At 37.5% G+C, this 26821-nt stretch overlaps 2 protein-coding genes across 2 annotated transcripts; both read left to right on the top strand.

Annotated features, from left to right (window-relative positions):
* The first annotated feature begins 19347 nt into the window (after nucleotides 1-19347).
* LOC133313726 (expansin-A15-like) lies at nucleotides 19348-20954 on the top strand. The gene is made up of 3 exons (XM_061515131.1): nucleotides 19348-19474; nucleotides 19617-19929; nucleotides 20606-20954. Exons 1-3 carry the CDS (start codon nucleotides 19348-19350, stop codon nucleotides 20910-20912), a joined length of 747 nt encoding a protein of 248 aa, XP_061371115.1. The 3' UTR covers nucleotides 20913-20954.
* Nucleotides 20955-22969: 2015 nt separating this feature from the next.
* LOC133313723 (uncharacterized) lies at nucleotides 22970-23479 on the top strand. The gene has a single exon (XM_061515129.1). The coding sequence runs from the start codon at nucleotides 22970-22972 to the stop codon at nucleotides 23477-23479; it is 510 nt and encodes a 169-aa protein (XP_061371113.1).
* The last annotated feature ends 3342 nt before the right edge of the window (nucleotides 23480-26821 follow it).

Genomic DNA, 26821 nt, shown 5'->3' with positions numbered 1-26821 from the left:
TGATCCTGTAGAGGATATAGAAGATGAACCTAGACGTAGCAAGAGGCAAAGGACCGCCACATCTTTTGGACCTGATTTTATGACATATATATTAGAAAATGAGCCTCGGACGTATAAGGAAGCTATAACGTCCCCGGAAGGACCATTCTGGGAAGAAGCTATCAATAGTGAGATAGAATCTATCTTGTCCAACCACACTTGGGAATTGGTAAATCTTCCTCCTGGCAATAAGCCTGTAGGAAGTAAGTGGGTTTTCAAAAGAAAAATGAAAGAGAATGGCACTATTGATAAATATAAAGCAAGACTTGTGGTAAAAGGTTACAGGCAACGTGAAGGTCTCGATTATTTCGATACTTATTCACCGGTTACAAGGATCACATCCATTAGGATGTTGATCGCGGTAGCTGCATTGAATGGATTACAAATACATCAAATGGATGTTAAGACCGCCTTCTTAAACGGCGACCTGGAAGAAGAGATATATTTAGAACAACCTGAAGGTTTTATTGTTCCATGACAAGAACGAAAAGTTTGTCGCTTAATAAAATCCCTTTACGGGTTAAAGCAAGCTCCAAAGCAATTGCATGAGAAATTTGACAAAGTTATGTTGTCAAATGGATTTCGAATTAATGAATGTGACAAATGTGTCTATGTTCGAAATACTGAAAAAGGTTTTGCCATTGTCTGTCTTTATGTAGACGACATGTTAATCATGGGTAGTAATAATCAAATGATTAATGCTACTAAACAATTACTTAAAAGTAAGTTTGATATGAAAGATATGGGGATAGGAGACGTTATCCTAGGTATTAAAATCCATAGAACATCTACAGGGTTGGCCTTATCACAGGCTCACTATGTAGCTAAGGTTCTTGAGAAATTCAAGAGTTTGAAAATAACTCCTGTGAGGAACCCTGTAGATTCTAATCTGAGTTTATTAAAGAACACTGGTAAAGCTACAGCACAAAAGCTATATGCTCAAGTGTTGGGAAGCCTTATGTATGTTATGAACTGCACCAGACCTGATATTGCTTATGCAGTAAGTCCGTTAAGTCACTTTACCAGTAATCCAAATGAGAATCATCGGAAAGCTATGGTAAGAGTTTTGGGATACTTGAAGTATACTCAGAATTATGCTTTGCATTACGAGAAATACCCCGCGGTTATAGAAGGGTATTGTGATGCAAATTGGATCACCGGCTCTAACGACACTAGATCCACAAGTGGATATGTGTTCACCCTTGGTGGAGGTGCTGTGTCTTGGAAATCGTCCAAGCAAACCTGCATTGCAAGGTCAACCATGGAAGCAGAATTTATTGCTTTAGATAAGGCCGGTGAAGAAGCCGAATGGCTTCGTAATTTTATTGAGGATGTTCCTAATTGGCCAAGACCGGTACCATCTGTATGCATACATTGTGATAGCCAAGCAGCTATTGGAAGGGCTAAGAACGTCATGTATAACGGTAAGTCTAGACACATACGTCGTAGACATGATACCGTAAGACAACTACTCTCGAATGGAATCATTTCAATTGACTATGTTAAGTCTAAGGAAAACATAGCGGATCCGTTAACCAAAGGGATTCCTAGAGAGTTGGTTAAAAATTTGTCGAAAGGAATGGGTTTAAGGCCTATCAATTGTTGAGCATTGCGGTAACTCTACCTAGAAGAGTGGAGATCCCATGAACTAGGTTCAAAGAGACAACTAAGTGATGGTCGACTGTTTAAACACTGTGGAGTTTTTAAACTCATACTCATTCCTAAGACAAGGCAGTGTATTTATGAGGGTAAGCACTTAGGCTTTTAATGATTTCTTAATCTGTTGTGTTCAGATGATGTATAGTGAGCTACATCACAAGAAATCACCTATGTGAGTGTGAAGTGAGGGCCGCTTCTATGAGAATTTTTCAAAGGCCGATTCTCTAAAACACTCGCAGAACCAGGCAGGTGTCCCACGGCCAAAATGGGCGCAACAAAGGACCGACAATGCTAGAGAAGCAATTGTGTGACTCCTATTGTCTAGGTATACACTAAAGGTTGACGGTTCAAGTCGACCTAGACCACCGATTGACCGAGTATATCCGATAGGTTTTCACTAGAGAAGGTTCAAAGGTAACTCCACTTATCTTGATGCAGTTGTTTCTCGTTGAGGAAATTACACTTTGCATTTATACTCTTATGCATTTTTTTTTTATCACGATGATTTGACTTCTTATCCATGTGGGGGATTGTTAGAATTTATATATATATAAATTGTGTAGACAATCTATTGGTTATGAATAAGAAGTTTGGTAGTGAAAAGGTGTGCCTTTTCGTCGACAAACAGATGTATCTTTTCATCCTAAAGGATGTGTTGTTTCATCCTAACGGATGTGTTATTTCATCCTAACGGACTTGTTGTTTTATCCTTGAATGGGTGCCTTTTCGTGTTGAACGAATGTGTCTTTTCGTGTCCAATGGATGTGTTGTTTCGTCGTCGAATAGGTGCCTTTTGAAACGTGACCGTTCAGTGTCTATAAATAGACACTGACACCTTCATAAAATAAATCCAGTTTTCTGCACTTAAACTCTGCCGAAATTTTTCTCCTTCCGGTTTTGCATACTGTTGTTCATCCTCCGGTGTGATTTCCTCTGGCAATTGTTGTGTTCGTTTGGGTTGTTGATTGGTAGTGCCACCATTCTTCAGACGTAATCCGTTCTATCCTGGGAGACAAGTGGCCATCAACCTTAGGCATCAGTGAGGGGGCAAATTGTCTTAAGGAGACACGTTCTGTGGGCTCGGATTTAATTCTTCTACTTCTGACATATCATTCTATCTGTTCTATCATTCTGCTTGCATCATCATTTGATTTCAAGTAAGTCAGTTCTTTAATTTTAATATTTATAATTGCACAGTGATAATTCTGATCATCTACCTCCTCTGGTTCTATACATGGGTTCAATCTTTTAGTGATATAATATCACCCACTGTCTTCAATAACACTTCCCCCTTTGTTGGCTAAGGATATGTACAAGAATGATTTCCTAGGAAATTCGGATTTATGTGGTGTTTTGAAAGGTGACTGTAAAGGTAAGAGTGAAAGCGTCCTTGTCTGGTTGCTGAGAAGTATTTGTATTGTTTCCATTTTGCTTTTAGCAATTGGATTCGAAAAACGTTTGAGTAAAATTTGTTGGAGAAATAATGTCGAGTGATTTTTATTTTTATTTTTTGTTAGGAAGAACTTGTGTTAAATTTGTGTGATCTGTATTTTGGTTTCATGTAGTTTATTACCTTCTTGTACTTTTGTATTTCCATCTGATGTTAATGTTACCTTTTTATTGTGTGATTTCTATTGAGTTAGTGGTTTCTATTTAATTATGACTTGTCAAAGCACGCGGATTCTATATATCTCACTATTCTGTTTTTATTTTGTCAAGCTATGCTTGTGTCCCTCTAACAAGCCATAGCAGCTAAATTCCACAATGTGGGTGACATAAGAGGGGGAAAGGTAATAAGTTTTAGGGTTTTGTTAATGTCATGTAACATGAAAATGGATACATCATGTTACAGAGACATGTTTGTGTAGGACCACCAAATATTAGGATAAAAAAATAAAGAAAAAAACTTGCACGGAAAACGATCTGAGAGTAGGAAGAAACAAAATTTTCATGTAACATGACATTTGCTTTTCCCTAAGTTTTATTTATAATTTACTGTAGTTCACTAGTTTGTGTTATTGTAACCATAGTTATTTTTCTTGACTGATTGAAAGTTTATTTTATTTTTCTGAACTTTAATTGACTTTTGTACTTAGACATTGTCTTCTTCTATGAGTAATAAAGAAACCCAGAAGCTTTTTCTTCAATTTTTTTTCTTGTTCTCTTTCTGGGTTTATATGGTAAGAAAAGGCAGTAGTAATAAGGAGGGTGAAACTTGTCCATAGGAAGTTGACTGAGACCCTTCTTTCATACTAGGCTGCAGACGGTGGTGGGTCTCTTTCCGGCGAGTCCGCTCCTCCGTTGTCGGCGGTGATGGGGAGTGGCACGACTGGTCCTAGGGAGCTCCTGCGCCGGTTTCGGAAAGCGGGTTGGGCAGCGATGGCTTTGAGAGGGCCGGGGAGATCGCACCATGTGCTCCGGCGACTGATGACGGCGGCGTGAGGTGGTGTGCGGCGAAGGAAGAAGTGGAGGAGTCTGCTTGTCCTTTGTCAGTGTCGTTAACTAATTAACGGGCTACACGTGGATAATAAATGTGTATTTATTAGGTAAACATGTATTTTCCATTTATTAGGTAATAAAAATGAATAATCCTCCCTCCAACACCAGAAAAAAAAAATTGTAAGTGATGAAAATTACAAGCTATTTGACATTTATCACAGATATCTGGCTATATGCGAAATAATTTTCTTATATTATATGCGAAATAATTTTCTTATATTGTAGAAAAAAGTTATCTCATGTAGTCGAAACAAAATTATAAATGAGACCCACAAGTAAAAGAAAAAAAAAACATAAAAATAAGAGTTTTAAGAAGACATAATAGTACCTTAGGAAAGGAGAAGGATTTCTCTTTCGGAAACCCCCAGAGACTTTTAAAAGAACTGGAAGAGTAAGAGCACGATTGTTTTTTCAAAAATACAAAAATACTTTTATTTTAAATAAAGAGATAGTACATACACATTGAGAATACTTGGACATAGAGGAACTTGCATATAATTCTCCATATATTTTACAATTGACCTTACATCTATTTATAGATTCAATTATGAGACGGACAAAAAACATGGAATTAAAATATAATGAAGAATCCTTTCTCTTTTGAGTCGGGTACATATTTTGGGGCTCATCGTCGCATCAGTTTTAAAAGAAGGATTCTCTGTTCAACTAAGACCGACACCTTTTTTTTTAAAACAAAACCTACTATTATATATCCTTACCGACACTGGTATTTACAAAATGACTTGCCGACACTTATTATTTACATATTCTCGTAGCTTCTTTTTTAAAGCTTGGTGCATCTGACAAAATTCTTTACTATTCTTCCACCAACTTGAAGATAAGATTCTTTGGTAGATCATAGACCCTAGTGCTAGATTCTATTATCTATGGTTTGTCTGCCAGTTGTTGTCGAAACAATGCAATCAAAATGAAGAATATAGAAATTCAAGGATTTTGATGATTACAAACAAACATGGAAAGAACCTCAAGCATTACAACTTGCAACAATAAAAAAAAGTCTAAAGATTCAAGCAAAGATTGTGAAGGCTATCAAGACAATGGACAAAGCTTAAAGAAGATCAAGCCTCAAGCTTTAAGAGAAGAATCTAAACCCAAAACGTCCATAAATAATATTTTAGATTTAAATGTGAGGGTGATTGATTATTTTCATGAAAAGCTCAAAGTTATTTTTCCAAAACACATGCATTAAATCATCATTTGATATTAAGAAAGTTTCCTAGCATCTCTTATTCATGAAAGCATAATTTTAGACATTTATCAAGTGATTAAAAGTGATTACAATTGAGTTGTAACTAAGAAAAATAATCTAGAATGAATTTCCAGCCATTCTAACAGCCTGAGAATCGATTCCCTGCATATTGAAATCGATTCCCTCTCTCTGGAAAAGCTGGGAATCGATTCCCAAAACAAGGGAATTGATTCCTCCTGCACCAGAAGACAAAAATAACGGCCATAAAATGACTAGTTTGCGAAAATGGTGAATAAACACTCACGGGGTCCTCTATAAATAGGAACCACTGTTCCATTGATTTGACCACACTTCTTGATCATTATCCTTCATTTAAATCATATTACTTGCTTATTCTCATTCATCTTGATAATAAATACTCTTTGAGCTTTATTCTTGTGAAAATGTCAACACATATAGTTCTTCAACTTGTATAATCTATACTTTAAGAGTAATTAGCTATTGTTAAACACCTCCACTTGATTTCTTGAATAGTTACGGGAGTGAACCATTTACATTTGAGAGGTCACCAAATTCCTAAGAAAATTTAGAGTGAAAAATTGTAAGGCATCAAGAGCCCGAAGTCTTGAAAGGTTGTAGTGGTTTGTCAAGCACCCTCAAGCTTGATAGCTAGTGAAAAAGTTTGATTGAGCGGCTTCAGTCTGAACGTAGGTCACGGTGGTGGTGACCGAACCAGGATACATCTAGTTTGCAATTTCTCTAACCTTAAAATTCTTACTTTAGTCTTGAAATTGCATTTTTAGATTTTGTTTATTTATTCGCTTGCTTACTTTATTGATCACACACTTGCTGCCACACTTAGATTTTTCCTTGTTAAATCATTTTATTGAAGAAGCATTCTTTAAAATATCAAAGGAGATACTTTGCGAAAAGATTTTATAAAACTCAATTCACCTCCCCTCTTGAGTATTGAAGCCACTTGTCCAACAATTGTATCCAGAAATCAGTGTAGATATGTCTTCTTCTTTAACCTTTTCTGGTTCAACCAGTTGTCTGATCTCTTTTTGTGCATTTAATATTTCTTCTATTTTTCTCTTTGGTGTTTCTAATGTAGCTTTTTCTTTGCTTTTTGGCAAAGCCACAACCTTTAATAAATTTGTCTTTTCATCTACAGGCTCCGTTTGAGCCTGCAAAGGCATAGAACCTGCTTCTATGCTAGCTTCTTGTTTGCTCAGAAGGGAACAATTACCTATCTCACCCGTTTTTGTGGCCGGGAAACCACAAGATTTTTGCTAAAATGAATTCACTTCTTGTTGCAATATAAATATCTATTTGAGAAGTCTCTCTCTTTCTTCTTTAAGATTTCTGACTGTTTGGGCCATCATCTCACAGTGGTCACAAAATAAGACTTTTGATTGACTACTAGAAGCTTTAAGATAGGATAATGGTTTAGAAAAATTTCTAAGAGAAGGATGAATATAGAAATTAGGACCGATGAAAGATCTAGTAGCTGAATAAGCTTATTCTATTGTATGAAAACCTTTATATTTTGGATTTTTGAAATTTCTAATTGATTCTACAACATTTGTCCAAGAATTGAAGACAACAGGGGAATTTCCTTCAAATACAACATAAAAACAAAAAGATAGGATATATTTTATTGCAGCCATGAATGCCTTAGGTCATACTTTCAATCAAAGCCAAGACAAATTTCGTTTTTATATTGTATTTGAAGGAAATTCCCCTGGTGTCTTAAATTCTTGGACATATGTTGTAGAATCAATTAGAAATTTCAAAAATCCAAAATATAAAGGTTTTCATACAATAGAAGAAGCTTATTCTGCTGCTAGATCTTTCATCAGTCCCAATTTCTTTATTCACCCTTTCTCTTAGAATTTTTTCTGAACCATTTCTCTATCTTAAAGCTTCCAATAGTAAGTCAAAAGTCTTATTTTGTGACCATTGTGAGATACTAGCTAAAACGGTCAGAAATCTTAATGAAGAAAGATAGAGACTTCTCAAACAGATATTTATATTACAACAAGAAGTGAATTCATTTCAGCAAAATTCTTATGGTTTCCCGGCCACAAAACGAGTGAGATAGGTAATTGCTCCCTTATGGGAAATCAAGAAGCTTGCATAGAAGCAAGTTCTATACCTCTACAGGCTCAAACGGTGCTTGTAGATGGAAAGACAAATCCTTTGAAGGCTATGGCTTTGCCAAAAACATAAGAAGAAGCTACATTAGAAACACTAAAGAGAAAAATAGAAAAAAATATTAAATGCATAAAAAAGATCACACAACTGGTTGAACTAGAAAAAGTTAAAGAAGAAGAAGACATATCTACACCAGTTTCTGGAGACTCCCTAGATACAATTGGTAGACAAAACATAGATGATAGAATCTAGCACCAGGGTCTATGATCTACTAGAGAATCTTATCTTCTAGCTGGTGGAAGAATAGTAAAGAATCTTGTCAGAAGCACCAAGCTTTAGAAAAAATAGCTATAGGTATATGTAAATAATAAGTGTAAGCATGTCTTTTTATAAATACCAGCGTCGGTAAGGATATATAATAGTAGGTTTTGTTTTGTTTTTTTTAAAAAGGATGTCAGTCTTAGTTGAACAGAGAATCCTTATTTTAAAACTGATGCGATAATGGGGCCCAAAATGTGTATCCGGCTCAGAAAAGAAAGGATTCTTCATTATATTTTAATTCCAAGTTTTATATCCATCTTAGAATTGAGTCTATAAATAGATGTAATGGTCAGTTGTAAAATATATCAAGAGTTGTATACAAGTTCCTTTGTGTCCAAGTATTCTCAATGTGTCTATACTATCTCTTTGTTTATAATAAAAGTATTTTTATATTTCTGAAAAAACAATCTTGCTCTTACGCTTTTAGTTCTTTTAGAAGTCTTTAGAGGGTTTCCGAAAGGGAAATCCTTTTCCTTTCCTAAGGTACTATCATGTCTTCTTAAAACTCTTATTTTAATGTTTTTGTATAATCTTCCCCTTGTTAGTTTCTCCTATGTATATTTTATCTTTTCTCATAATAAAAAATGGGTTAGGTAGTCATGCCCCTTATGATATCTATTACTGTTCACAAACCTAGCAGAGCCAATAAGTGACTTGCATAATAAATTTAGAAAGATGTTTAGGTCCATGGTAAATGTATTTAGGATAGGTGAACAATAACATAAACTTGAGGATAGGATGTAGAGCCTAACCAACAAAAAAATAATAATCAGAATGGAATAATTCTTTGAATAAACAAAGAAAATCAGAATGTAATTGTCCAATAAAAGGACAATGTAAAATTAATTAGCTGATTAAAGCAGAAGAATTTTCAGACATAGATTATTCAGATATAGGAGATAATTGTGTAATTATAGATTTAGATGATTTTAATGAATTCTTTAATTCTATGCAAGCTTACAATATATTAGAAAATAGTGATATACAAGATGTCATTAGCAAGTTAGAAAAGTTAGAAATATTTGGAGATAATCCCTTATAATATTGGGAAATAGATAAACCTATGTGTGAAATAAAATTAAAAAATCCAGATATAAGAATATCTACTAAAAGCATTAAACATACTATGATTGATGAAAAAGATTTTAGCCTAAACAAAAGAATTAAGTAAATTAGGATTAATTAGGAAATCTGACAGTAGACACAGATCAACAACATTGATAGTAAGAAAACATAGTGAAATAGTAAGAGGAAAAAGTAGGTTGCTTATTAATAATAAAAGATTAAATGATAATACTATAGAAAATGCCTATAATATTCCAGATAAAGATAGTACAATTTCCCACATACAAGATTGCAAGATATTTAGTAAATTTGATTGCAAAAGTGGTTTTCATCATTTCAAATTAAAAGAAGAAAGTATTGAGTGGACAACCTTTACTACACCATTAAGACATTTTGAATGGTTAGTAATGTCTTTTGGACTTAAAAATGCACCAAGTCTATATCAAAGAAGAATGGATGACATTTTTCTAAAATACAAAGACTTTTGTATAGTATATATAGATGACATCTTAGTCTATAGTAAAGTTATAAAAGAACATATAGGACATCTGTATGTAATATTTTCTGAATTTTTTAAGCATGGTATTATAATTAGTAAAAAGAAAATGGAGTTAGGAAAAACTTATATTAAATATTTAGGATTAGATTTAGGAGAAGGGACTATAAAATTACAGCCTCATATTTCACAAAAAATTATAGATTTTCCTGAAGATCTAAAAGATTTAAAAACATTACAAAGGTTTTTAGGACTGTGTAATCACGCTAGAAATTTTATAAAAGATTTTGGTAAATATTTAGGACCATTCTATAGGAAGACATCAATAAAAGGACAAAGATATTTTAATAATGAAGATAAAAAATTAGTTAGACAAATAAAAGAATTAGTAAAAAATTTACCTCTTTTAGCATTACCATTAAATACAGACTATAGAATAATACTAACATATGGATCTGAATTCGGATGTGGAACTGAGTTAAGAAAAAGCCTAATAAATATTCAGAGAATGAAGCATAACAAATATGTAGGTATGCTAGTGGGAAACACAAAGTAAAAAATCTTAATGCCATTGATTATGAAATAGAAGCCGTTATCAAAGGATTAGATGCAATTGAAATATTTATTGTAAATAGAGAATTTATTCTGAGAACTGATTGGGAAGCAATAGTAAAATTTTATAATAAATTAAATGAAAAAAAATTAGGAAGAAGAAGATGGTTAATATTAAAAGATAAATTTATTAATCATGGATATAAAATTAACATAGAACATATTAAAGGTGAAGATAATTATATAGCAGATTATTTATCTAGAACTATAACTAATCCTTGACTAAAATTTCCAGATGAGATCAGAAAACCATCCTAGAGCAATTATGTATAATCAAGAATATTAGCAACGCATCCTAGAACAGAATCTTTATCAAAGACCAGTAGAACAGAAAACCGTAATACTAGTTACTATAATAACCCTAATAACATGATTTTTAAACTAGAGGGTTATGATGAGGACCTTATGGTCATAAATAGAATGAGAATGAAATTCTAAGAATTTGGATACCCATATTGAGGGTATTCCAATCAGGTTAATTTTCATCTGTTGTTTTTGACTGCTGACGCAGTAATAGACTGTAGAATAGCTCCAGTACAATGAATTTAAGTTAGAGAGATATCATAATGATATGAATATCATAAATGATGTAAGCATAAGATTTGGTGAAGTTTGATGCCCATATTGGGGGTATTTTGAACAGTGGAGTTTTCAGCTGTTGTTTTTGACTACTGACGCAGTAACGGTCAGTAGAATAGCTCCAAGTTAACAAATTAGAGTTAGAGATATATTTTGATGATATGATTATCATAGATGAGGTTAGTATATGATTTGATGAAGTTTGATACACATATTGGAGTGTTTTGGAAAAGTCACTTCTGCCGGGTATTTTGTACTACTGTAGAAGCAGCCAGTAGAATCTTAGAACAGGAAAAAGATGAGAAAATGAAAAGAAAGACCAATATATGCCTTACAAGTCATAATTAGACCAATAATGTTAAAGTTAAGAAGATTATGAAATCTGGGTACAGTTAAGAACACCGATAAAGACTACAGTGCAATTAAACAACTGTTAGTGGATCTGTGATCTACTAATCAAATTTTTAAGTTATGAACATGATAATTAGACAAAATTAATGTTAAGTAATTAAATTTATAGTCTTGAGGGTTTTCGGGTAAAAATTTGATGACGGTTCAGATAAAAATTGCACCGGGTCTCATTAAAGGACAAATGCCACTAAAGTGACATGGCACCCCTAATTAGGGCACCCTTTCCCTTCCCCCTCATTCTGAATCAGCAGCCCCCTTCTCACTTCTCTCTCAAAAATTCAAACTTCAAACTTTGCTCTCACTTCTGTCTAAGATTCCACCTCCAAAACATCTCCAAATCACCAAATCTCCTTCACCAAACTTGTTCCCCTCACTCTCCTCTTCACAACAATACCATTTTCATGGTGTGGATCAAATTTTCGAGTTCCTCATACCATCATACAGCCATGGTTTTTGTGAGTTCATGGACCATGGAGTTGTGCTCCTGAGTTCTCTTGAAGAACAACACATCCTTGCTTGGTTCTCTTGAGTTCTAGTGTAAGTGTTCTTAAACTTTCTTGAAAAATGTCATCTTTTTCTCTTATGTTCATGAGCTCTAACTCTTGAGCATATTTTTGAAGGTATGTTCTTGTTTAAAGGAGCCTTCTTGGTGGGAAAAGGTGAAGCTTGAAGCTAAAGGTGTGAGCTTGAAGATGTAAGCCTCACTTTGGGAAAATATGACCCAAAAAGCCCTTCCTCCTCACTTTGAATATCACGGTTCTGCATGTGGGTGGGGAGAATATTGTTGAAAAATTTGTAAAGTAATGGTTTTGATGATTGTTCTTGAGGGTGTGTGAGTTTTGAACCATGAAATGGTTGGTTTGATGAGTAAAGGTGCAACCGTTGGATCCTTGAGTGGATTTCATGGAAAAGAATGAACTTGAACCCTAAAGGAGGCACATGATGGTTCAGCCATCTCATGATGAACTAGGGTTTGTTGACTAAAAATTGTTAAAAGGTTGTTAAGGGTGGAAAAATCCTAAGTGAAACTAAGAAAGATTAATTAAGTGAGTTATCTCTAAGAGAAACCTACTAATCTTGATTAAGGATGGCTAAAAACCCTAATAAATATAATTAATCAAACATGTCCCCTTTGATATAATGTGGATTAGTTGTGTTAAAAATAAAGGAAATATGGATTAGTAGATTAATTAAGTGTAGGTACTAATTAACTAAAGAAAGGACTAAGAAATAAGCCTAAAAATCCTAATTTAAACACCTAAGCAAATCGGCCATGGAGGTTTAAATTAGGGTCACTGTGTTAAAATTAATATTAAGACCTAATTAGGGCATTAATCTAGTGGTTAAGTAAGGTGGACTATGCATAATACACTAATTACATCTTAAACCCTAAAATTGGACTTAATTAGGGTTTAGGTGCACTAATCAAGCAATTAGTGAACTTGAGGTATCATGACATAATGTGACTAAGTGGGATTTCATAATGTGACCTAACAATAGAAAAATCCAAGAATTAAAGTGATTTAGAGTTGCTAACCAAAGGTAATTAAGGTTTGTTAATTAAACACACTTAGGGTTAAATGAGCAATTTTTAAGTTAACTTGGGGAGATCATATCTCCCTCTACAGAGGTCTTATAGGGATTTTCCTTACATCATTTTGAAGTTTGAGATGTTAGCTATGTGGTGTAAAAATTTGATATCATTTGAAGATGTATAGCATTCTGTAGGTTCGATTGAATAGAGACTGCCCTGGGAGGCCATGTGCAGGGGCTGTACATGACTGTAACTTCCACGAATAGTTTCTCCCTCAGTTATTACTCAAATTAGGCTCATAATATGTCAAATAAAATCTGGAGGTGTCTAGTTGTCTGCATAAAAATTTGAGACAATTAGTTTTGTAATTTTCCAGAATCGCAGAAATGGTAAGGGATGTTTAGGGCTTGGTTCAGAGTTGGCAGGCAGCTTTGCTTGTCCAACTTTAAACGGTGATAATCGGAGCAAGAAGATTATAAATGAGGCAAGTGATACCTTGTTTGAAAGGTAATTGAGTCTAGATTAACATACTAAAAGATGAGAATTTTATAACAAGTGGGTTGCGCACAGTGACTAGAAAACAGAAGCGTGTACAGTTATAGGAAAACCGTAAAAGTGAGATTTAGGCTAAGTGAGTTTATGGGAACCCCTAGTAACTTATAATAATTAATGTTCAAGGTTATGAATGACATATATTGATGATAAATGTCTTGATTAGTTGTAAGTTAAGTGAAAAAGGCCTTAGTCTAAGAGAGTTTATTAATGGACTAAGTGTCTAATGAGTTATTGTAGACTTAGTGAACAATTCCTTATGCACTAAAAACATGTAATTAAGTAACAAATGGTCTAGACTTGTAATGAGAATATTATTGGCATATAAGTATGGAAAGTGGAATCATTAAATGATTAAGTCGTGGATATGACTTGATTAATTAATAGGTAATTAATGATGTGAATGGTTCCTACTCTAGGTGTGCCTAGAGAACCTTGCACTTGAGGATTATGTGGAGCATACGTATTATATTGGAGTGTGGGCTTGTGCTAAGCTCCTTGAGGTAAGATCCTAGTTCTAGTTGCTCCTCTCTCTTGTGGCCCCTCCATGATGGTGGGCATTATGATTTTATTGTATGAAAGTATGTGGTATAATGTATATTTGCATTCATTCACATTCATAAGATGTTATATGATTCTTTATATTATGATGATGCACTGATGATATATGTAATGAGGATCCTGGCTAGTGATCATGGTATGTAGGTTGCCTATGACTTGACTATGGAAGCTATTTCATACTGAGGTTGTGTTGACTGTCTATGGCTTGACCTTGGAGTCACACATGTATAATCGTCTATGGCTTTGTCCCTGGGGTTACACAAGGATGATATGATGATGCTATGTTTATGTTGTATGCCTGTATTATATGCTTTATATCTGACTTGTCATGCAGGAAGTGGGCTCAGGGGATTAGAGGATCCTCTATGAACCTTGAGCTTACTGAGATGTTGTTATCTCACCCTTTTTTAGGGACATAATTTCAGGTACCCAGATTAGCAGCGTGCAGTCTAAGGGCAATGGCCTATGTTAGCGACTCGGCAAGTGCACCGATCGTGAAAGTAATAAAGTGTACCGGAGTACGAGATCGTTCCCACGAGGATGAGAATTTCAAGCACTAGTTCGCTAATTGCATTTTAGTTGGACAATCAAAGGGTTGGTTTAAGAGAATTTATATGAAAAGAGTTGTGGTTCAAAGAACTTAAAATTAAAAACAAGTAAAGGCATGCAATATGAAAATTCAGAATTAAAAGAATGAATGATGATGATGTTTGATTGAAATTTAAACAAGCGTAGTTAAGGTTTCGGCTTCCCCCAATATCCTCAATATGTTATGAATTAAATAGCCAAGAATTTGTTTCTTAATATATTGCCAATCAATTATATCTGAGTTAATTAGGGCTCAATTCCTTGTTACCCTAAATCTATGTAATCTTGAAAGAACTCTAGTTCCCCGATTATTCCCCAAGAAAAGCATGCATTAAGATCAAGAATTACAAGATTGCATAATTACCTTATGTCTATTCCTATTCCTATTCCTATTCCTAGATCACAAGGATTATGATAAATTATCAAGTCAAGGTTCATGCACCAACATCCCTATTATCATACAATTCCCCAAAATCATTCTATAAGGAACAAACTCATAGAAAGCATTAAAAACAGATAATTTATTCAATTATAAAAAGAACAGGATTCGGAGACAATTTAATTCATAAACATAAAGATTCAATTGAGTTCCATCTACCCTTGACTACATAAAAGACTACTCTAGCATACTGAATTGAAAAATAACAATAAAGAAAAGAGAACCCCAAGCCTCCATTGGTGTGATGTTGACTTGGTTCCTCAGTGTTCCAGCGCTCCGCAACAGGATTCCTCCTTCCGTCTTGGTGTAATGCTCTGGAATTGTGAAATTGGTGTCTTGGTTCTGACCTCGAGCTCTTTATTTATAGCCATTGGAGGTTGTATACTTCATTGCATCTCTTGCCGTATCCATATTAGATTTGTAATTGATTCTCCAATTTTTTCCTTTTTGCAATTAATATCTTGTGGATTGGTTGAGAGATTTAAGCTTTGAATCTTGTATAATCTTCCTTCAATCTTCTATGGAATCGGCTTTGATATGTTTCCGCTTTAGTTCCAAATCATAATTGGACAAATCTTCATTAAATCTCAGCAAATCTTGGTGCATCTTTGCTGTCAGGTCCGTGTTTGGGCGCTTAAGCGCGCCACAGGGCGCTTGAGCGCCCTGAATTGTTGAAAATTGTTGTTGCTGGGCGCTCGAGCGTGCTCCTCGAGTCCGAAATTATGTCTTCTTGGGCGCTTGAGCGTGCATATGTGCGCTTGAGCGTCCTTATGTGCCCAATTTGGCTGTTTTTCCTGCTTCCAAACGCTCGAGCGTCCTCTTGTGCGTTTGAGCGTGCTTTCCTGGACCTTGAATTGTAATATGTTGGTTTCCTTTGATCCATATTGATCTGCTACTTCTTCGTCATGATTTCTTTAGCACTTTTAGCACCAATTCTTGTGGTTTTACCTTCAAAAATGCAATTATTATCAAAACGTCAGCTCAATTTCCTATCTTATGACTTAAATGTATTAAAACCTTGAATTCCATGCATTCTACTACATAATTCTTATATAATTTAGCCTAAAAACATGGTAAATCAAAGGTTTATCAGCCTAGCTACGGATTAGTGGATTGTGGCTACTGTTTATTTTTATGCCGTTATGTTATTATGTGGCATGTGTAGTGTTTTGTCATGCCTAGTCAGCTTATTTTGAGACTATGTTGTTGTATGTAATAATGCTCATGATTATTTACTGTTTGAGCTTTTGGATTATTGATGTATGTATTATGAGTTATGTCAGATGCATGTGATGAGTACACAAAGATATGATGTATGAATTTATTAATTTGGGCACAGAGGCATTATGTATGTACTGACCCATTGAAGGGATTGCAGTTCGTGTGGGACTTGCAAGCTGTCAATTATATAACTATATCTATCAGGTATAATTGTGCGTGAGATTCTTATCTCCCAGTTATCTGTTAAATAGTCGTTATGCTGTCCATGAGACTCTGGCAGGAATGACACTTGTTGTCATATCCGGTTAGTCAATGGCCACTAATACTGGCTAATGGGATTAATTAGTAGATATATATATTTTAGATTTACGCTTTTGCAGTATCTCACGTGAACGTTTTTAGAAATGTTTTCAGAAAATATTTTGGAAAAAGTTTATTCATATTTTTACAAGACGAATTATTAATCTTTAAATAAAATATTCCGTTGTGTACGGTACAATGTCATGATGTTAACAACCGGAGTACTACGGGGTGTTACTGTTCAAATATTTCCTAGTTCAAATATATCCTTTAGACCTATAGTAGGGAAAACTTTTTCTTTAGAACAAAAATGCATTTTAGATAATTTATGGGTCTCATTTAATAAAGAACCAAAAGATAGGAAATATTGTAATGCAGCCATGGATGCCTTAGGTCATACTTTCAATCAAAGCCTAGAAAAATTTTGTTTTTATGTTGTATTTGAAGGAAATTCCCCTGGTGTCTTCAATTCTTGGATAGATATTGTAGAATAAATTAGAAATTTCAAAAATCCAAAATATAAAGTTTTTATACAATAGAAGAAGCTTATTCAGCTGCTAGATCTTTCCTCGGTCCCAATTTCTATATTCATGATTCTCTTAGAAATTTTTCTGAACTGTTACCATATCTTAAAGCTTCCAGTAGTCAATCAAAAGTCTTATTTTATGACCACTGTGAGATGCTGGCTAAAACAGTTAGAAATCTTAATGAAGAAAGAGAGAGATTTCTCAAACATATATTTATATTATAACAAGAAGTGAATTCATTTTAGCAAAAATCTTATTGTTTTCCGGCCACAAAAATGTGTGAGATAGGTAATTGCTCTTTTCTGAGTAATCAAGAAGCAAGCATAAAAACATGTTATATGCCTTTACAGGCTCAAACGGTGCCTGTAGATGAAAAGACAAATACGTTGAAGGCTGTGTGGCTTTGCCAAAAAGCCAAGAAGAAGCTACATTAGAAACACTAAAGAGAAAAATAGAATAAATATTAAATGCACAAAAAAAGATCAGACAACTGGTTGAACCAGAAAAAGTTAAAGAAGAAGAAGATATATATACACCAGTTTCTGGAGACTCCCTAGATACAATTGATAGACAAAACATAGATAAAAGAATCTAGCACCAGGGTCTATGATCTAACAGAGAATTTTATCCTCTAGCTGGTGGAAGAATAGTAAAGAATTTTGTCAGAAGCACAAAGCATTAAAAAAGCAACTACATGAATATGTAAATAATAAGTGTCGGCAGGTCCTTTTGTAAATACCAGTGTCGGTAAGGATATATAATAGTAGGTTTTGTTTAAAAAAAGGGGGGAGGGGGTGTCCGTCTTAGTTGAACATAGAATTCTTCTTTTAAAATTGATGCGATGGTGGGCCCAAAATGTGTACCCAGCTCAAAAAAGAAAGGATTCTTTGTTATATTTTAATTCCATGTTTTATGTCCGTCTCAAAAATGAGAATATAAATGGATGTAATAATTAGTTGTAAAATATATCGAGAGTTGTATGCAAGTTCCTTTTTGTCCAAGTATTTTCAATGTGTCTACTATCTATTTGTTTAAAATAAAAGTATTTTTTGTTTTTCTGAAAAAAGAAAAAAAAGAAAAAGAGTCTCGAATTTGCCAACTCCGACCCAAGCGTCAAATTCTCTTCAACTGATTATTCTGTTTATATAAAACAGCATCACCCACGTGCTGCCTCTGCAATTTACAAATAAGGTGAATTTATTCTGTTTATAAACTATTATTTAATAAAACCTTTTTTTTAACGGCTATGATCATCTGGATCCTGAGTTATCCTATCTCAGATCGTCTCCTTTTCATTATTCATTTGATTTTAAATATGTGAAAGAAGAGAATGGTTTATCTAAGTTGTTAACACAGTGAACCCACCATGTTGCAGCATTGATTGAGTTCTGATGAAGTTGTTGTGGTTTTCTCTGTGGCATAAATATAGCTGAAATTCAAACTTTGCTAGTGATAAAACGTGAAAATAATTAAAAATGCAAGACCCATAAGTTAGCTTTGAAGTTTGAATATGCTTTTGGACGGAGCAATGTTTTGGTGAGATGTATTAATTGGTGCTTTTATTAGTTTATGCCACAATCAAATTTATTTGGTACGCTTCGTTCTCCCAGCTTATGGTAAAACTCTATATAAATAGGTGACAAATGATAATTACATAATAATGCATATTACGTACATAATATCAGTACTCATGCATTAATAAAGTCCATTTTAAGAGCACTTTCGGTTGGCGTGCTTAATAAAATATTTTTGCTTTGAATAAAAAAAAGTAATGTCCGTCTTCTCTGTTTTTTTTTTTTTTCGAGTTACCAAACTCTAATTAGCTCTTTGAGGCGAGTTGGCTCTCCGGTATCCACACAAGCTTCGACTCTTTGAGCCGGCTATGAGACTAATCCGGAGTGCGAGGGTCAGTGATGGCTAAAGGTTCAGCCCCTCCCTAAGAATGCATTCAACGGGAATCGAACACATGTCCAACCTTACTAACTCAACGCCAAGGAACCAACTGAGCTGCACCATTGGGTCGTTTTCTCTGTTCTTGTTATGGTAATTTAATTTTAAACCGTTAATTAAGAATCTTCTGTTTCAAGTAACAAATTGATCAAATTCAACTACATAATTTTGTCAACTACAGAACTAGTTGATGCTCGACTATGGCAAGTTGGTAACTGGTAACTAGTGACTTGAACATCATCATACTCTATCTAGTGGCAACAACAGTTTTTACTTGCACATCATCATACTCTATTTGTAATTCGGACATTAGTTTTAAGTACCTACACACTACACAACAAGAATCAAAACCACGTGGATTCAGGAATAGTACCTTGTTCCTGCATAAAAAAATAAATAAAAGCTTGCACTTGGCGGTTTTGGGTGACACCTCACAAATGTGTCAGTTCGTTGGGGTGACGTTGCTTAAGCAAAGAACCCTTTTCATTCCCTTGCAATAACATCTATTTATTCCCCACTTATGCATCTCTGTTTTTCCTCACAAGTTAAAGTCTCCCCTGCTCTCTCTTTCTCTCTCTATTAAGGTGTTACTCTATTTAACATTCATATATCTTTTAAGACTGAAAGATGAGTCTTTTGGGGCTTCTCTTGGTGGGATTTCTCTCTTTGGGATCATCTGTCTATGCGTCCAGTGTTGGTTGGATGAATGCTCATGCAACCTTCTATGGAGGGGGTGATGCTTCTGGCACAATGGGTGAGTAACACTTTACAGTTATGTGACACACAATGTGTCCACCCTTTGGTTTTTATGTAATTTTTATTGCACTTTCTTTGAACATAGGTTGATTGAAATGATAGATTATATAAACCTGTGTGTGATTTATGCTTTGTTGCAGGTGGGGCTTGTGGATATGGGAACTTGTATAGCCAGGGGTATGGGACTAACACTGCTGCTTTGAGCACGGCCTTGTTCAACAATGGTTTAAGTTGTGGGGCATGTTTTGAGATTAAGTGTGTTAATGACAAAAGGTGGTGCCTTACAAGCTCAATTGTGGTCACTGCCACCAATTTTTGCCCACCAAACAATGCATTACCAAATAATGCAGGTGGTTGGTGCAACCCTCCTCTTCACCATTTTGATCTTTCTCAACCTGTCTTTCAACACATAGCTCAATACAGAGCTGGAATAGTACCCGTGGCTTATCGAAGGTTGTTCATTTTTCTTATTCTCAGTGTCTTTTTTGGAATTTTGTTATTAAATTGTACGCACTGCTTGAGTCATCAAATGCCTTATAAAACAAAATCTGATAATTGTCGTTTCTGACACATCTAGCCACTTTACCCTTGTCTGAAGCAATACTATAGAATCTTTTTTTTCCTTTTTTCTAATTATGGTTTTTGAGGCTTTTACTTGCCTAGTAATATTGTCCACAAGAAGTTATACACAATTATAATTAAAGACTGAAGACAATTCACGTGATCTTTTTTCATGACATAATTCTAATGTACTTTTTCTTGTTTGTGGTCTTAAAATATAGAATACAATTTATAAGGCACGGACTTAAGTATTTCCTATCTAAGTCTAAGAATGTCTTTTTAATGCTGGAGCCTTAAGGGGACTTTTCCATCCAAAATTGAAAGTTCTTAGGATTCTAAGATTGTTTTTCTTTTTCTTTATTTCCCTCAAAAATTCTTAAATTCTTAGACAAATAGATTGTATGTATTCGCTATGTCAATGTTTTGATATTTTGTAGCTAGGAATATATTCCACTGGTAAGGTAACCACACCCCCTTTTATCTTGATACCTTAGTTTGCTACTTTGCAGGGTTGGTCCTTGTTTTGACCAAGCATTTGATTCTTCTTCTTTGACTGTTGATAATGTAGGGTCCCTTGCCAAAAGAGAGGTGGCATAAGATTCACCATCAACGGCCATTCTTACTTCAATCTAGTCCTAATTACCAACGTTGGTGGTGCTGGTGATGTTAATGCAGTTTCCATCAAAGGTTCAAGAACTAATTGGCAGCCAATGTCTAGAAACTGGGGTCAGAACTGGCAAAGCAACGCTTACCTCAATGGACAGAGCCTCTCCTTCAAGGTTACCACTAGCGACGGTCAAACCGTGGTCTCTTATAATGTTGCACCTGCTGGCTGGTCCTTTGGCCAAACCTTCACAGGCCTTCAATTTCCTTAAGAGACAAAGAAGAACGCAAACCCTTCACATTTTGTCATTGGGAGTGTTGGTTGCTATAATTATTGTGTTTGTTATACTTAGTGATATAAAACAAGTATAGTTTGTAATAGAAAGGGAATATGATAGTGATTGGTGAGTTTTAGGAGCAAATGAAAGGGGCTTATTTTAAGATAGTCCTAGTCATTTGAATTGTGATGTGAGGAACTGTGTTCTGTTTTCAATTTTGAAAAAGGAAGAGACAGTTTCGATAGCTGTGGTGGATGTTTACGGTTTACCACCCTCTAGTTTCGTTTGTTGTGTGGTTCTTGTTATCTATGAAAATGAAAATGAAAATGAAAATGTGAAGCATGATATTTGCTAGCTTAACAAGAGAATAGCATAGAAAAAAAGAAGCAATTTTGCTTCTATATGAAGTCATTGTCTTGAACTTTATTTAACTCAGTGTAATAGTGAAGGTATGATATGAATGAATAAAATCACGTTTCCCTGTGAGTTCAAAAGTGTTTTCTCTACATCAACTTTTATGCTTATTTTTATTTTATTTATTATTTATTTTGGAATTGAAACTGCCTAATGTTATTATGTTTGCATTCTATGTCAATGACATATTTATTTACTCCAAATAATATAACAATAGTACGAAAAAAAAAACTTTTTATATTATCTTTAAATTATACATTTCAATTCGTACACCATTTGTTCCGGATGGCCCAACAAGAGTCAGGCCCAATAGTTAAGGCCCAACACCTACCAAGCATCCACGTCAGCACTACTAGCTGGGGCGACGCGTACCCCCCAATGTGGTAACTTCCCAAGGCTAAACACCAAAGTATCCCACATAGGGACCTCAAGTCCTGAAAGAGGTCGCCCAAATGCCTTAAGAGGAAACTGTCCCCCTGGGACCAATGCTGACATCGCCAGACGCAGAAGGCACAACGCTGCTACGATGGCAGCGCCTGTCACGCCCAACACTGCCATCGGCATATGGTCCCAAGGAGAGTTGACCTTCTCCCCACCAACCTTCACCCGGTAAGCACAATCTTCCCTTATAAATAGCTCCCCAGAGGGCACCCCAAAGGTTATCTTATGTATCGTTATATTGCCCATTTCCTTAGAGTCATTTTATCACCCTAGCTTATCCATTGATTACTTTGCTTGTACTTGGCACTATACTCCTTAGCTTGGTCTGTACCTGTGCTAAGGGTATCATCCATACATTGACTCATCCCTAAAGGGAACATAGTGGGCTTATAGATTCCAAACGGTACATTGGCGCCGTCTGTGGGAAACTATAAACTTCTATTCCCACCCTCCTACCTAAGACCACAAGACGTCCTTTCTATCTGAATAGCTAACATGGTTGTCACGACTAGAAGAGCGGAACAAGCCAGGGCTATCACCTCTGATGGTCACGTACAAACTGTACATTCCAACTCCCCGCCATCCACGCGTTCAGCCCCAGCTGTGCGCCACACTGCTGAGGCTGTCACACCAGTGCTACTATCTGCCGGGCCACAGTTGCCAGCAGCTGGCGCCGGAATAGCTCAGCCAGGTCACCACCATGCACCTATACATGAAATGCAAGGAGAAAATGTGGTCCCTGACCAGCCCCCACAGCCAGGAGTTCACTTTGGAATGCCATTCCACGCTGCTGCCCCTCCAATTCACCCAACCGCCTATCGACCACAACCAGCCCGCAGTCAACCGGTAGCGATCTATAACACTCACCGAGCCCCCATGGGCGCCCCACATCCACAAGGACCTTACACCTACAATATCGCTACTCCTTTCCCCCAACCTTACATCGCTGGTTACCCTTTCCATGGCTACGCCATGCCACCTCACCACATTGCCGCCCTACAACCCCAAGCATCTGGCCAGAATGCCGGACAACCACCTTATATCGCCCATCAGGTCCCTAATCACACCCAGCTCTCTCTTACTCCGTGGAGGCCCCACATATACCTCATCCACAGCCAGACCACCAAGCCCACAACCACAACGTCAGAATAACCCCTACTCATACGTCAGGGCGCAACAAGCCCTTGACCGACATCATGCGGTTGACTCCCATACCCCTAGGCTTTAAAGGCCCCTCCAACATCGTCACGTATGTTGGAGAGACAGACCCTTTTGAATGGGTCCAAAAGTTTGAAGCAGCAATGGCGCTGCATGGCGAAACGGACCTCCTTATGTGCAGAACTTTCCCTACGCTTCTGGGAGGGAGAGCGCTGACATGGTACACTACCCTACCAATTGGAAGCATCGCGTCCTGGGACGACTTAGCAAGCAAGTTCCAGTCCCACTTCACAACCAGTCGCCCCGTGCCCAAGTCCGTTCACTCACTCGAGAAAATCCGCCAACAATCTGGAGAGTCTCTTCGATCCTTTTTAGACCGCTTTGACAAAGAAGCCCTTCAGGTTCAGGGCTTAGACCCAAAAGTGCAGGTTCATATACTTCTTTCAGGCTTACGAGCAGGGCCGTTTGCCTACGATCTAGCGCGCCATGAAATTACTGAGCTAGAAGAAGTTAGGAAAGTGGCCCAGGAGTATATGAGAGTGGAATAATACAAGGGAAGTCGAGCTGATGATGCCTACGGCCAAGAAAAGGAAGCCAACAAAAATAAGAGCCCAATAGAAGATAGTAAGAAGGGACATAAGTCAGCTAGATATACCAACCATCCTTCGAGGCGTGACACAACAGGGCGCCAAACTCACAGCGTCCTACACACGGATTATAAAGATGATTTCAGAGGAAATCAACGCCCTCAGCAACCAGCTAGAGAAGCCGCGACCTACTGCAAGTTCCACCGCAGAAACGGCCACAGTACTGAGGAGTGCAGGCACCTCTAAGATGAGATTGATGAGCTCATTAAGGGCGGTGCTCAAAGAAGAGATGGCGATGGTGCACGCCCATCCGGAACCGGAAGGCGGTACAGGGAGCGCAGTAAATCGCCAGAGAGAAGACGAGCGAGGCGGGTGAACTCTCGACCACGACATGAACGTGACAGAAGAGAAGACTCTCCAGGGAGCCAGAGAGCGCAAGGAAGCCCCAACGGCAGAGGAAGGCGAGACGACGAGGGAGAAGATCCCGCAACCGTCAAGCACGGAGTTATAAATATGATTTCCGGAGGATTGAGCTGTGGCGGTGAGACGTCGAACGCCAGAAAAAAGCACTTGAAGCAATGTATGGCAGTTGCTGGGAAAGTCATTGGTAAAATAGACTCAAGTCCGACCAGGCCCAAAATTGTTTGGGATAACAGCGATCTAGGCGATGTCCTCCCAGGACATGATGACCCTCTTGTCATCCAGGCCATAATTGCCAACTATGGCGTTAACCGTGTATTTGTCGATCACGACAGTTCCGCTGATATTTTGATTTTGCCATGTTTCAGGGCATTGGGGTTTACAGCTGATGACTTAACCCCAGTCGCAGGAGAACTTTCAGGTTTCAACGCAACCACAACCAAGTCTTTGGGCGTGATCAGTATGCGTATCTCCCTCGGAACGCCGCCCACATCAAAGTCAGCAGATATCCAGTTCTTAGTGCTAGACACTCCTTCTGCGTATAATGCCATTCTCGGCAGAAGAATGTTTGCCGCCTTTGAGACGAGCATCTCCCATCCACACTTGGAGATGAAGTTCGTCGCCAGAGACAATAAGGTTGCAACGGTGAAGGGCGACCAGATAGTAGCCAGAAGTTGCTATAATATATCCTTGCGCCCAATGACTAAGGTAACTTTCAAAGATCAACCAGCATCTCAACAAGTGGGGGACCTGCCCACCAATGAAGGACCTGCCAAGAAAGGGGGAGCTCACGATCAGTGTTTCCTGGTAGAATTTGATGCCAGAGATGATCCGTGAGCAGAGCATGCTAAGCCCACGCTAGACGGTGCCCTAGAGCACGTCGTGCTGGGCGATGATAAACATCAGACAACAACCATCGGGGCGACTCTGGATCCCGAAACAAAAGACAGGTTGATCAAGCTGCTGAAAGACAACATAGACCTATTTGCATGGAAACCATCTGACATGCCAGGCATCAATCCCAAATTATGTTGCCATCGTTTGTCCATTGACCCCAAAGCCAAGCCCATTTCCCAGAAGAAGAGAAAGTTTGGCATCGAGCGCCAAAAGATCATTGATGAAGAAGTGAAAAGACTCCACGATGCAGGGTTCATCCGAGAAATCAAGTACACCACGTGGCTATCAAACCCCGTCCTGGTTAAGAAGCCAAACGGGGCGTGGAGAATGTGCATAGATTATACTGAGCTAAACAAGGTATGCCCTAAAGACGTATACCCTTTCCCTAGCATAGATCAGCTGGTTGACAACGTGTCCGGTTTCAAAATATTATCGTTCATGGATGCATACTCTGGTTACAACCAAATACCTTTGCTGGAAGAGGACCAGTGTAAGACGACATTCATCACCCAGAACGCCAACTACTGCTACACCATGATGCCCTTCGGTTTAAAGAACGCAGGCGCCACTTATCAACGAAGGATGAATGAAGTATTCAGAGACCTGATCGGTAATTGCATCGAAGTTTATATCGATGACATGATCGCCAAATCTAGAACGCCAAGCCAGCACTTGACAGACCTCCAAGGCGTGTTCGACAGATTGAGAAAATTCAATATGCGTCTCAACTCCAGCAAGTGCGCCTTTGGCGTTCCTGCAGGTAAATTCCTTGGATTCATGCTCACGGAGAGGGGTATCGAGGTCAATCCTGACAAGTGCAAGGCGATCATAGAAATGTGAAGCCCGCAAACCGTTAAAGAAGTCCAACAGCTGACAGGAAGGTTAGTATCCCTCACCCGTTTTTTGGCGAATTCCGCGCATAAATCCCTTCCACTTTTCAGTCTCCTCAAAAAAGGGAACGCCTTTCGATGGTCAGAAGAATGCGAAAAAGCCTTTCAGAAGTTCAAGAGGGCCCTCTCATGCCCACCAGTATTAACCAAGCCAGACAGTGGAGAAACGCTTTATCTGTATCTTGCGGTAGGAAGCGAAGCTGTCAGCGCAGCCCTAGTCCAAAAATCCAAAGGAGGAGGACAAAAACCTATCTATTTCATTATTAAGGTTCTCCAAGGCGCGGAGCTCCGGTATCAGCAGGTAGAAAAGGTCGCCCTGACGCCCATCTTTGCAGCACAGCGGTTGAGGCCCTATTTCCAATGCCATCCAATCACGGTCAGGACCAACCAACCAATTCGTCAAGTCCTGCATAAGCCTGACATAGCCGGAAGGATTATGTCCTGGGCTATTGAGCTATCAGAGTACCAAATCACATATGAGCCAAGAACCGCCATCAAGGCTCAAGCCCTTACAGACTTCATCGCCGAAATGACGCAAGCCGTCCCGCTCATGAACCAATCTGAAGTAACGCCATCATCAGAGATGTGGAGGCTATATGTTGACGGCTCTTCAAACGCCAAAGGCTCAGGGGCAGGAATGATAGTCGAAAATCCAGATGGAGTATCTATCGAACATTCATTGTCTTTTGAGTTCAATGCTACAAACAATCAAGTGGAATATGAGGCCATGATAGCTGGCCTAATCCAAGCAAGAGAGATAGGAGCCCGACGCCTCAAAGTCTTCAGTGACTCCCAGCTGGTGACGTCTCAAATATCCGGGGAATACCAGACCAAAGGACCTCTGATGTGCAAATATCTAGAAAAAGTCAGAGAACTAATTCAGAGTTTCGAAAGTGTCGAGGTATAGCACATTAGGCGTGCTGAAAATACACGGGCAGATATTCTCGCCAAACTGGCCAGCACCAAAAGCCCAGGCAACAACCGATCCGTCATCCAGCATAATATGCCAAACCCGTGCATAGTCATGAGCATCTCGACGTCGGCCCCCGAAGCAGCTGAAAGAACCTGGATCACGCCCATTATCAACTACTTAGCT

Source organism: Gastrolobium bilobum, unplaced genomic scaffold, assembly GCF_033153095.1.
Source record: "Gastrolobium bilobum isolate Gb01-03AN ecotype WA unplaced genomic scaffold, APGP_CSIRO_Gbil_v1 utg51604, whole genome shotgun sequence".
Lineage (NCBI taxonomy): Eukaryota > Viridiplantae > Streptophyta > Magnoliopsida > Fabales > Fabaceae > Gastrolobium > Gastrolobium bilobum.
Note: the sequence above shows the minus strand (reverse complement) of the source record. Positions and strands in the feature narration are given on the sequence as shown.

Excerpts from the sequence above, each read along its gene's own strand:
- LOC133313723 (XM_061515129.1), top strand. The coding sequence starts at position 22,970 with ATGCGGTTGACTCCCATACCCCTAGGCTTTAAAGGCCCCTCCAACATC.
- LOC133313726 (XM_061515131.1), top strand. The coding sequence starts at position 19,348 with ATGAGTCTTTTGGGGCTTCTCTTGGTGGGATTTCTCTCTTTGGGATCA. Across the intron at positions 19,475-19,616 it reads TGATGCTTCTGGCACAATGG|GTGGGGCTTGTGGATATGGG; the intron begins GTGAGTAACACT and ends GCTTTGTTGCAG. Across the intron at positions 19,930-20,605 it reads GTACCCGTGGCTTATCGAAG|GGTCCCTTGCCAAAAGAGAG; the intron begins GTTGTTCATTTT and ends TTGATAATGTAG.